At 36.7% G+C, this 12970-nt stretch overlaps 1 protein-coding gene across 1 annotated transcript in view; it reads left to right on the top strand.

Moving 5' to 3' along the window:
- RSPO2 (R-spondin 2) overlaps positions 1-12554 on the top strand; it is a gene marked incomplete at its 5' end in the record, with an annotated part of 100073 nt that extends 87519 nt beyond the window's left edge. Inside the window, one exon of the mRNA XM_083876516.1 lies at positions 11887-12554. Within this exon, the coding sequence (XP_083732642.1) occupies positions 11887-11996 (110 nt within the window). The 3' untranslated portion in view covers positions 11997-12554. The remainder of the gene's footprint in view (positions 1-11886) is intronic.
- Between the last annotated feature and the right edge of the window lie 416 nt (positions 12555-12970).

The raw sequence follows: 12970 nt of genomic DNA, 5'->3' as shown, positions 1-12970 counted from the left end.
TTTGCTTCAATGGGCCGACAATTTTCATATGGCCTTTCTGTCTGCAAACATGGGAGTAGTTGCTGGGTTGGTGGGCACTGAGGAAGAGCTTGGATAAAATTGTCCCCAGCAGCTGCATTCAGAAAAGGGGCATTCCCTGTAATTGCAGTAATCCTGGTTTCATTCTGAAAATACGCTCAAGTTATGTTTCTAGTGGCTTTTCCTAGACATACATTTTAATAGTGAAGATAAGTAAGTATCAGACATGGGCTCTGTGGCACCACCCCGAGGCATCACATTTTGCTTATGGCAGCTTCTGATGTGAAAGGTGTTATAGGCATATGGTTAAGTTCAGCCCAGGTTATTTTGATTTTCTTTGGTTTTGTCATGCCATCAGAAGAGTTTAACCAAATATAATTACCTTAAAAGTAGAATTTCTTTTTGTGAGACTAAGCCTGTACATTCATATATGGAAAGCTTCCGCAATGTTTTTTTCCTTTTGGATTAATATTTGCAGCCATAGAAATGAAGCTAACAGAAGCATCACAGGAGTCATGTCCATGTCTGCCTTCCACACTTGAATGTTTTTGGACTTGGGACATTTATAGATCTATTGAATGTTCTTTATCTCTACCACAAAATAAAATTCAAGCATTTGTTGGTTGAATGTCTAGGAAAAAGTGGTGATGGCCTCTAGCTGTATCTGTAAGCATTGTTTTAATCTGTTATATAAACATCTTTTAGAAAAAAAAATAATCTGAGGATAATGGTAATTATATATTTATAAAATTTATTTATATATATATATATATATATATATATATATAAAATAAAGGTATACTATGGAGTAGAACCTATAATATACTATAGAGTAGACACAAATAAACACGTAGGTTACTTTGTAAAGCAATCACAATTACTTTTCATGTAGTTAAATGTAAAGTTATTCTGGAGAATCAAAGAGTTATAGACCTAGGAAAACATACCTGCAGGTATTTTTCTCAAAGGAAATTGAGTCCACTACAATATATAGAGAAAAAAAATCAAATTCAATTCTTTTTGTATAACTTTGGTAATAAGGAAAAAACAAAATAAATCAATTTCAGAATTCTGACATCCAGAGACCTGTATTTTATAGAAGATAGTGGAAAACTAAACTAGTAATTCAGTTGGAAACTGCAGGTACAAGTGAAAAAGAATTATACCAGGACTGAAAAATAAATTTTAAAGAAAGGTTTACAAAATCAGCCATATGTTTATCTTCTCAGATGATGAAAAAATATTTATCTACAGTCTGATCTAGGACAGAATGGAATAATAAGACCTGCATAATAAAATTCAAGTTAGGAATTTGACAGGAATTCTGATGGCTGGAACAATCACCAAAATATTGGACCATCCATCTCCTCTTGTCTTTGGATTTAGATTGGAAAAATTTCGTCAACAAGTTAGTAGCCTCAACAACATATGAAAATAATGTTTCATTTCTTGTGTTTATGTAAAAGGTCTCATTAAAGGTTCTCTTGACCCCAAGTCTCATTTGTAATCACTGCATCATCTTAAGTTTAAAGCAATAAAATATGTTTTCAATTACATTAATGTAAAGTGTAGTAATTCTAAAAGAGACATATATTATCTAATTTGCCTATCTATTTATTATTTAATCTACAGACTTTGAAAAGTTATGCAGGTATGAATCATTTAGGGCCTCATAGTCTTGGGAAAGTGCTTCTCATGAAGCCACCAAGAAATCTACTGTAACACATTTAGGGATGAAGCCATGTAACTCAGGACATCCTGTAACTCCTGACTGGTCACAGTTGGAAGATAGTCACTATCTCTGTAGTAGTTCACTAAAGTTGCTGGGGTGTTACCTGGCACTGCATTGAGGGGCACAGGTTGGTCCACATCCTTATTGTTCAACTGAGAGCTCCCAAGCCAGGGAGATGCCTGCAGGAGCAGCCCTGGCCTGTGCTCCCTCCCTGGGAAGGGCAGGGCTGCCCCAGATCAAAGCATGACAGACAGCTGAGGTAGGGTCTGGAGATGTTCTCCAACACTTGAATTTAGTAATGCAGGCCTAACATTACTATGGAGAAGTCTGTGACCATAGTGTGTGGGATGTACAGGTAAAGAGAAGTCCTCAAAGCTGTATTTGGATCACTGGTCTGATCAAATGTCTGTGGAGAAGGACAAGGTGTGCCCTGTATTCAGCAGTGGAGTTAGGGATAAACAGAGACTGCCTGGCCACATTCAGGCAGACACTGTGAATATCCTGAGCACTCTGACAATATAAACCCAGTGTCAGTGAGCAGTGCAGGTGCAGAAGGTCACCTGGTGCACTCTTCACTACATGAGAAGAATGAGGCAATAATTTTACATCCTATTAGAAATAATACATTCATAATCACTTTCAGTTATTATTCAGAGGGAGTCTTCCTGCTGGACTGTACTTTAGTATGTTGTCAGGTGTTTGATTTAGCCTCTTTTCTTTCTCAACATCTATAGGATTTACTGTGCAATACTTAAAGACAGGCTTGAGGGATAATATAAATAAGTTTTGAGCTGTCTCAGTTATAAAAAAGGGAGAAAATGAAAGAACAAAAAGAAGATCCTGGAACAAATTTATTCCTCAGTTCTTGACCTGAATCTTTGAAGAGAATTAAAAAAGGACTAACTCTTCATGACTCAATAGTATTCCACAGAATAAAATATGTCTCTAAGAAAAATTAGCTGCTCAATGTAATCTTCCTCTCTGTAAGAAATCCTTAATTGAATAAAATGCAATTTCCAGTATGAAATTAAACCTTGGGGGTGCCACAAATAAATGCTTCAATAGAATTCATTTTTTATTTGCAATATGATGAGATAAAAATAAAATTAATTAAATTCACTTGGAAAGAGGAAGAAAAATAAATAATCCATTTTAAAATACAGAGCAGAGGGAGTTTAAGGTCAGATTGGTATCCAGTCAAACCTAGAGAAGTTCAAACCAATTAGTTTTTAGCTACAACTGTTGCTTGTAGAGTTAGAATATATTTACATGTGTATGCATACTCTTGACAGCATATAAATATTTTTTATTATTTTGAAATTTGCTTTATATTTCTCTGTAAAAGGAAGGAAAATAAACCCAAACCTTTCATTGTAAATATTTTGCTTGGCTCTGCTTGCAAAGCATCTGATCTGGCATGGCGTTGATTAAGACATGAATAGTGAGTACCCTGCATGCAACTGATACTTATATTGTTTTATTCTGAGCTAAATTTACATTAGACAACTATTTTGGCTGCAGTGGAGACTCACTTGTTTCCATGCAACGGTGACTGAGAGGTCAGTGGGACCCAACATTTGAGCATCTGTATATTTACTTAAACATGGGGTCTCCTATGAGAGTTTTATAGAATTTCCTTGTCCCCTTGAGTTTACTAGTTTTCCTCTGCCCCGAGAGTGCTTACTCTTGCTTTCTTCTCTGACTAGGTTTGTGAATTTTTAGTCTTTCACTTTCATTTCTTTAATGAATATATACTTCTACAGATAAAAAATAATATTCCTGGAAATGTTGGAAGTGCAAGCCAGTTTTCAGTTCATATCTCACTGCCATCTACTGTATATGCTGGAAAACTGCACTGTGGGAAATGCATTGCATTTCAGCAGTGTAAGATGAATCTTTTCCCAGTTAATTTGCCCTAAACTTGAGGGGAAAAACTACTGAACTTTCAATAGGCTGTGACATGTAAATTCCATTCTTTGTGTAGGAATCAGTATTTGTTAAACAGATTACAATGTCTGATGACACTGTATTATCCAGAAGGAAAGAACATCAGATTATAGCATTGCTTAGTTAGTTTGTATTCAGGCCAGATGAAAAATAGATGGGTAGTTTGGCAGAAAAAGAATACCTCACTTGGCTTATTCTCATACCTTTAATTTATTAATAGACATGTCAAAACAAAACCTATCAGGATTTAGATGCAGGAACTTGAGATATTTTGACGTTCCTTTTAGTTGAAGAATTAGTCTTTGAATCTTTTAAATTAGCTTTCCTCTCAGTAGCTGATGTCTAGTGTATGCAAACATGGAGTATATGCAACACTAAGTGGTGGTCGGGATAGATATAGATATAATAATTTACCTAAAGTTGTGACATTATTAAGTTAAAAATAAACTATCAGGATTCTGGGTGTCAGGAGTTGAGTAAGATATAACTCAGATCAGCTTTGCAATGACTGCTTTTGTAATGGTTTGTGTAGAAAATGCAAGGTTTACTCAAGAATTTTTTCTGATTTGATTAGGAAAGCTGACATCAAATAGACAAGAATACATGCAAAACATCAGACTCTGTGTTTGCATAAGTGAATTCCACTTCTTAGTCTATTATTAATTTCATTAGGCTGAGAATATTATTTATACCATTAGCCACCAGTATTACACCAAAAAGAATAAAAGAAGACCAGTAAGCTTGCAAACTCAGGCATTTCAAAGCTGAAGAAATGCCTTCATTTGCTTCTTATTTTTTTTCTGTTGTGATGATGTCCATAATTATGATATGGTTTTTTTGTATTCCTATTCAGTAATTGTTCTAAGACCTCATTTGCTGAACATTATTTAACCCTTGGAAATGAAGAAAGAATGGTTAAAGAATTCCTTAATTTTTGTGATGTCCATTGTTACCATGTTTCAGGGCTTTGCAAATGTTTATTAACTAACCTTTACATATTCTGGTCTTTGGGGATTTGAAATGGCATTTTGGGCAGCTGATGTACTCTGTGTGATCATACCATCTCTTCTGGTGTCTTCAAAGGCAAATATGTGTTCAAAAGACTTTGTCAAATGACATCAGAAATTCACCCAGGAAAATGAGGAAGTCACACTTTTCATTATCTGCTGCATCCCCTCAACCTTATTTCTTTTCCAGTGTCACCACCGAAGACCAAATGTCTTTCACTCCTTGTCCAAAAAGGTATTTTTTTTTACTTTGGTAAAAAAGGTATATTTAAAAAGGTATATTTTACTTTGGCTGATTTCCTCCAAATCATATTCCTCCTAAAGCACATATTGAGCACAGCCAATTTCAGCCTAAATGTTATGGCGTTAAGAAAATCTACAAATGCAAGCTAGTTTAGGAAAACTGTCATAAATTCAATAGTGAGGGACATTGTAGAGATGCCCATGGCTTCTGGTTTGCAGAGTTATGAAAGCTCCCCATGTTCCCTTCTTTCTTGTGGGCCACTTGTCAGTGTTGGTTTGTAAATCACACTTTAGGAAGAGCATGACTCTCTAGCAGTGAGGAATTTTTTTTTCCATTGAGTGTGTGTTTATAAGATTTCTTAACAATTTGTGCATTTCTCTGGCAGATTCAGTATCCAGAATTTTTAACTGAAAGCTGTGGGAAATAATTTATTTCTGGGGAATAATTTCTGGACTGAATTCTTTGTTTGCTTGGCTTTTGGATTTTTGCAGTCTGTGTTTATGTGCAGCTTAATGGGTGGTGCAACTGCAAAGTAAGTGATGAGACATTTGTGGGTCTGTGCATAACCAGTGTCCTGTCAGAGGGGGCTCCTCCAGAAGCTGACCTGAGGAATGGCTGAGGCAGCAGGGGCTGTTTCCATCGGGAAGGGGAGGATCAGGGGAGACCTTATGGCTCTCTGCAACTCCCTGAAAGGAGGCTGTAGCCAGGTAGGGGTCAGGATCTACTCTCAGGCAGCAAGTGACTGGGTTAAAAGACATTGCTTCAAGCTGTGCCAGGAGAGGTTCAGGATGGACATCAGAAAGAATTCATTCACAGAAAGGGTTGTTAAACCAGGGTGGTGGTGGAGTCACCGTTCTGGGAAGTGTTCAAGAAAAGAGTGGACATGGCACTTAGTGCCATGGTCTGGGTGACAAGCTGGTGATTGACTGCACTCAATCTTAGAGGTCTTTTCTAACCTAAATGGTTCTATGAGTCTATGATTGGAACATGGTTTTGTGGCAAACATGGTGGTGGTGCTTTATCGATGGTTGATGATCTTACATGACCTTTCCAACCTTAATGATTCTATTCTTTGATTCTGTGACCTGCCATCTTTCTCTCGAGCTGAGCTCATTGACTGGTTAATCACTGAGTATCTATCATCTTTCAACTGCTGTCATTAGTTCCTTGATGTTGCCATCCTTCAGTGATATGACTTGATAATAAGTTTTCTAGCTTGCCACATGGATGAAATGGTGCCACACAGGAGATCTGTGGTAGAACTGTGGCTGTAGGAGCATGATGTACAAACATGCAGCATTTAGCTCCCAAAAGGAGAAGTGAAAGGGAAGAAGAGGCTAAAACGTTTATTTAGCAGGGTCTGCTGTTATCTTAGGACTCCCCTGTGCCTTTGCTGCTAGCAGTGAAGGTTCTGTGTATGAAAATCCATGTAAGGGAACCAGGCACACACATATAAATCCCATAATTCAGTAATCATCAATAGAAGAGAAAGATGTTTTAAATAATGGAGTATAAAGCATTCTGATAGCTCTAATATCATGGTTTGTATGTAAGACTGCTGAAATTACACTGTGAAATAAAATTGCAGATGGTAGTTTTGTTTTTTCCTTTTATTAAATGTTTTAAATGTGCTGCCCTCATGTGGCTGTATACTATATTTTCTTTGCTGAAACTCCCAGTGCACAGGATTTGTTAGGACAGCAGTATGTACAGCAGTGTTCATACACCAGACAAAGGACAGTTCAGACACTGAACTGATGCTGTCTGCCTGAGTCAAGAATCTCAAGAAATGTGGCTGGGAGACCCTGTGAATACATTTTCTGCCTTTTAACTCTGGAGGGCCATATCTGCCCTGGGTGTTAGGAATCTGCTGCCCAAATTCTGTCTGGAGAAAGCTGCCTTTGCAGCTGTCAGAAGGTGATAAAGGCTCCTTCTGAACCAGGTAATGTGTGTCCCCAGTTGACCAGGTAGGTTCATCCAGAAGGAATGAAATTGCATTATTTGCAAGTGTCTTTCAGCTGGGGTATGAGAAAAACCAGAAAACTGAGCAGAAGTGCATGAGTTGTAGGAGGAATATGGATAAAATGGTACAAAAGCGAGATAAAATGAAGAAAAATAACCCAACAAGATCCAACTTAAGGTTGCTTTTGGGGTTTTTTTTGTTGCTGTTACTCTTTGGTGTACAGACAATTGCTGTGTATATTAGTATAAATAATGTTTTTTCAGGAATTCATGTTATAATTGCATTATAATCTGTATGTTATTTGACCATTACTTATATATTGCCATTAAAAGATGTGGTACATGGTTAGCTAAAGGTAATATTTCATTGCATAGCATATTAGTTGCCCAGCTACCTACCAGAACAAAAGTTTAATGAATAACACTGTAAAGACATCACCCATTGGCATAAGTTACTTAGAAAATAAATACTTACTCATTAGTAATTTATAAAGCATATTGCAAAACAGAATTTAAAAAAAAATGGAATAATGAGTTTAAATTAATGGCTCTATGAATATTGTTTCTGCAAAATAACCTGTGCAGAAATGTGTGATATAGAATGATAGATTGGGCTTTCAAGGCTTTTTTTTTTTGGTAGTAGTTGAACACTGAATTCAGCTACATTTCATGTCTTTCTTGGGCCCTATACATTTCAGTGTATATATATGACTTTACAGAGAATTAAACAAATTATGTAAATCATGTTCAGGGCTAACTTTGATGAAAGGAATTGAGGAGCCTGTTTTTAGACAGAAATAAAAAAATGCTTTCCAAGGAAAAGCTAGTTAGTGCACACAGTCAAAATAAATATCAGAATAGTATAAATAAATAATAAATATAAAACACAGTCAAAATAAGAATACAGTAACCTGAACAGTGCTCAGATATGTGCTCTTAGCATGAATTATTTGTATTTGCTCTCGTTGCTGCTAGCCTCAAAATCTTAAAAATAAATAAAGACAGCAGTCATAAAACAAAGATTGAAGATGACGCCTGATCTGGAGACCTATAACCCGAAAAGCAGAAACAAGGTGCATTGCCATCTGCCAGATGACAAGCAGATGAGCATCCTTCCACAGGGAGGATGTAATGTCACTTAACAGATCAATGCTGACTGTGGATCCTAGGCAGTTGCAATGGATTGTTTGCTTCCTCAGATACTGCTTCTGATCAGGAGGGGTTTATAAGGTAGTTGGACCAGACTTCATATCTCAGATATTCATATAATCATAGAATGGTTTGGGTTGGAAGGGACATTAAAGATCATCTACTTTCAAACCCCTGCCATGGGCAGGGACACCTTCCACTAGACTGGAACTACACATGCTCAAACCTCATCCATCCTTGGCCTTGAACACTTCCAGGGGTGGGGCAGGCACAACTTCTCTGGACAACCTTTTCCAGTGCCTCACCACCCTCACAGTAAAGAATTTCTTCCTGATATCTAATCTTAATCAACTCTCTTTCAGTTTAAAGCTATTTTTTCCTGCCCTGTTCAGAGCATGTCCTTCCTTGTAAGAAATCTCTCCCAACTTCTCTTGTATTGTCACTTTCTGTTCTATACAATAATACTATAGCATGTTTTTGATGGTGATAAAACCCTTCCAAAGACACAGAGTCCTTTTGTTCACCTTCCTCATTTGTTTCAGTCAGGAATTACCTTTTTTTGTGCCACAGCAGGTTCTGGACTGTAATACAGTGCTGCTAAAAAAATCCACTCCTTTTCAACTGCACAGCAGAGCCAAGCATGGCAGAGCCCTGCTGCTTCCTATGGAGAGAAGAACTTGGGGTCAGGGCTCTTGCTCTGAGGAGCAGGCAGTGATCATGGCAAGGTGTGGAGAAGGTTGTGCACACAACCTGCACATGGGGTTGTCCACATCTGACCCTGACTCAAAGGTGAGATAGCTGCTGCCATCCTGGCCCCAGGGGACAGTCTCCTCCATTGGCTGTCCTTGTCCCACTGTTGTCCAGTCAGGGAAATCAGATATCTTGGCTCACAGATCCTCTCAGAGGACCTACATTGCATATCATAAACATTATGTTCTTCAGAAGATGTCTGCAGCGAGATATTCAGAAGATACTTCTGTTCACTGTCCTTCTGTTGATAAAATAAACACTGTAATTGAAATCTGCATTTAATGAAAGTTCTCATGCATGGGGACTCCAACAGCATACTTTATTTGAACTCTAGTCTTTATAATCAGTTTTTCTTGCTAATCTAATCTCTGTTGCATTCTACTAACAATATGGGAACTGATGGTCACCCAAGAAATACCTTTTACATTCAGTTTTCTGGTTCAAATGACGTGGAATTTGAGACTCTTAGCATCACCAAATAATCTGGGTTTTCCCTGTGTGCTTTAATCTTGTCCTGAAAATAATGAAACATAATCTGTACAACAGGGCAATTTGAGATATAGGGAGCAGCCAAAGAGCTCCTAACAGAAGAACAAACTCTCATTTTTCAGTGGCTCAGGGATGCTGCCTCTGTGTGGGTATCTAGTCCACAGCATGTGTAAAAGAAGGTGGTTTGCCTTTGCTGTCCTTTGGAATAAGAAAAGCAGATACAGAGGCAGTTGCTGCAGAGCAGCAGAAGCATTGTAATGTGCTTCTTGCACAGTGGCATCAAATCATTGAACTCTGGTCCCGTTCATTTCTCTTTTCAGGATGTCTTATGGGGAGTGCGCTGGCAATTTGATTTGATGTTTGTGTCACAGGAGTTACTTGCTAAGGCTTAGACAGATACCAACTGTGTTGTGTGTCATTTTATCAGTGCAACTCATGTTTTTTAGAGGAAAAATAATAGGATCTTTCACTACCTTAAACTTAGAGTAAGCAATTAATCTAGTTCTCTGGAGGAGGTTGTAGAGAAACTGGATGAGACACTGCCGAAGTTTATATTTCTTTTACTGATTGGTCTATTTAATGAAAAATTCTAGAAGATAAGATCACTGAGCAAACTGGGTAGCAAATTTCCAGTAAAGCTCCTATTGATTCTGCTGGGCTCGTGAGAATCAATTGACCAGCGGAATAGGTCACTTTTCTCATTATTTCCCCTTATCTACTCCTCCTTAACAAGTGTTTCAGAGATTTGGGTGAAAAAATTTAGAATATTGAAAGTGCAAGTTAGAATACAGTGTTGAACAATACATTCATGCAAGTTCTGATGCCTTAAAATATACCAACTAGTACAATTCCTTTAAAAAAATAAAATTGCAATTTCTATAATTCAAACCACTTTGTAATTGTATTGTAATGTCACTTTGTGTCAAGAGTTCCTTCCCTCTGACCTCATTAGGCGTGCCTTGTCATTAGATACACTGTTACTAAAGAGTTTTAACTTAAAAGCTGCTTTGATTAATGCTTGGTTGGACTGAGGATTTATTGTGTAGGATTAACTAGATTTAAAAATGGCAAAATGCCACAGTAACTTTAATGCCAGACTTTAATGAGAAGCAGAAGTAAAGTCCAAGGACCCTTATGATTTTTAATATGAACTAAACTCATGGGCTTGTTACCTTAATGTGCTGCTCTGTTTTAGATATAAGTACTCCAATAATTCCTAGAGAACAGTAGCCTAGAAAGTGTATTACAAATGTGTAACCTGAAGTACATATATATTTTTAATGAATCATAAATTTTGATAATTTTATAAACAGATTTATTCAGTATTATTATCAAATAATACTGAATTATTATCAAATTATCAAATTATTATCAAATAATACTGAGAAAAACTCTTCACACTGGTTTAGGCCTTTTTAATTACGAAACAATATGGAAGTTAGACAAAACCAGACTAGCAATCATTTTTCCCAATTAATAATGTACTGACAATGTAGATGAAAAATGCATTTTCACATTTTTATGTAATCTGCTAATTGAATTTCTTTTTACTGTCTTCTCAAGTTCATTAAGTGCTCCTGAAAGTTTACAAAGTTGGTGCTTTTAGAGTTTAATAACCTTATTCTTTTACCATTGATCACGTATTTTAGTATATGATACTGCCAAGAAAATCCAGACCATTCTCACATCCGACAACATTTGGTCGTCTCCTTAAATCCTACTAGACTTGATAGGATTTAAGCATATACTTAAAAGGTAATGCACTGCTCAACGAGGGCCTTTGTATCTGACATTTTTTCTCTCCATGCTATCTTTGCGGAGGTAACCAAAGGGCACTGATTTATTATTAGAGCTAAACAGAAAAACTTTCTCATTCAATAAGCTTGTAAACTTTTTTTTTTTCTGAATTGATCCTGATTTCCCAATTTTGTTCATTTTTCAGTGAACTTCCAATAGTAGAAGCATATAATTAAATTTTTTGTTTCTGCACAGTTATATACTGTGAGAATTAGGCACAATGTGCTAATGAGCAATAACTACAGTTCTTTGCAGAGGTGGTACTGTCTCTACCAAAGCATGTAGGATGGCATCCAACCAAGTTCTTGGGCTGTAATGCCTAATTTCATTGAAATCACAGATGTATTGGGCATGACTTAAATAGGATTACTCACTCAAGCAAATTTACACAAGGGTCTAAGGCATATATCCAGCTTCCAGTGAGTAAGGAGCCTGCATACTCATTTGGCTCAGGGCCCTGGGCACTTGCATAACATTGCTTGTGTAACTTACCCTGCCAAAAATGAAACCTGCATCAACATGGTTACTCATACCAGAAAAATTGTGCCTGTGGAGAAGTGATGACAGTCGGGGATCCTGCTTCCTTTTGTAACACACTGAAAACTTCTGTTTTCGCTGATGATTGAAGCTCTTTAGCCAGCATTACCATTGCAGTCCCTATTGATAATTTCTGTATCACTGAGTTGTTTTTGTTGGGGTTTTTAATCACTTCTGGATTCTCTATTTGACTCATTGCTATTTTTTTTTCCTTTTTTTTTTTTCTTTTTTTTTTTTTTTTTTTTTTTCTTTAGGGAGAAGGCCAGCAAAAACAAAGGACAAAAAAAAGAAGAAAAAGAATTTGATGGAAAGGGCTCAGAAGCAGCACAGCATCTTTTTAGCAACAGATAAAACAAGCCAATAAAGACTTGATTTTCTTTAATGTATTTTTTTGCAAAGTGCGCAAAAGCTGCTATATGCTCCTGCCCATGGATGCACTACAGTTCAGCTGCTTTGACAGTATTGGTGGCAAATAACTTGTGAAAATAAAGCCCACAAGCTTGTTTGTTTTATTTATATATTTTTTATTTTATTTTTTCCTCTCATTTTTGACCTGAAGACTTCAAGGTCAGGAGTTCACTGAGTTGGATCAGTGGAAGTGGTCCTGAAGTGCATCAGAGATATTGTTCTGAGTGCCTGGTCAGCATGTTGACAAGGAAAGAAATCTACAGAGCACCAGTAGGTGGACTTGTGCATATTTAAATAAATAAGAAAAAGAAAAAAAAGAAGTCTTGGAGGTATAGGTACAATTGCATTTATGGCCTTTGTTTCCTATATTTGTACATTTCAAGAGTAAATGGATATGACTTACCTACTTAGTGTTAATGTACATTGTTCTCACACCTGCTACATCGACATAGTTGTATAATAAAACTGCTTTAAGACAACGTGCTGCAGGATCCACTGCTGAGACTCATCGAAGCACAACAGACTCTGTGTACATACTGCTCTGTCTACATATAAATGAACATATTTACTGTACATCTATGCATTTATATGTATAATACTTTATACATGTTTAAAGGTATGTCCTGTTGGTTCTAGTAATATACTTTTAAATAATCCAGTAAATGTTTACTTTTTGCTATGTTTTAAGTATCTTCTCATGTTCCTCAATAGCTACAAACTGGATTTTTTTTCTCATTTGCAAAGCACACTCATTTGCAAAACTACTTTGCACTGACCCTCACAATGGAGTGTCAGCTCTGAAGTATATTTCCCAGACTAATAATCCACAAATTCTTTCTGCTATTCAGTACTTCTATCTCAGCCCCCATGTATTTTGTCTCAGAAAAAGAAGTTTAATGTTTTTTAAGATGAGGCACAATGATGATAAAA

Source organism: Zosterops lateralis, assembly GCF_965231275.1.
Source record: "Zosterops lateralis genome assembly, chromosome: 1".
In the NCBI taxonomy this organism is placed as follows: Eukaryota; Metazoa; Chordata; class Aves; order Passeriformes; family Zosteropidae; genus Zosterops; species Zosterops lateralis.
This window is presented reverse-complemented; position numbering and strand designations above follow the sequence as displayed.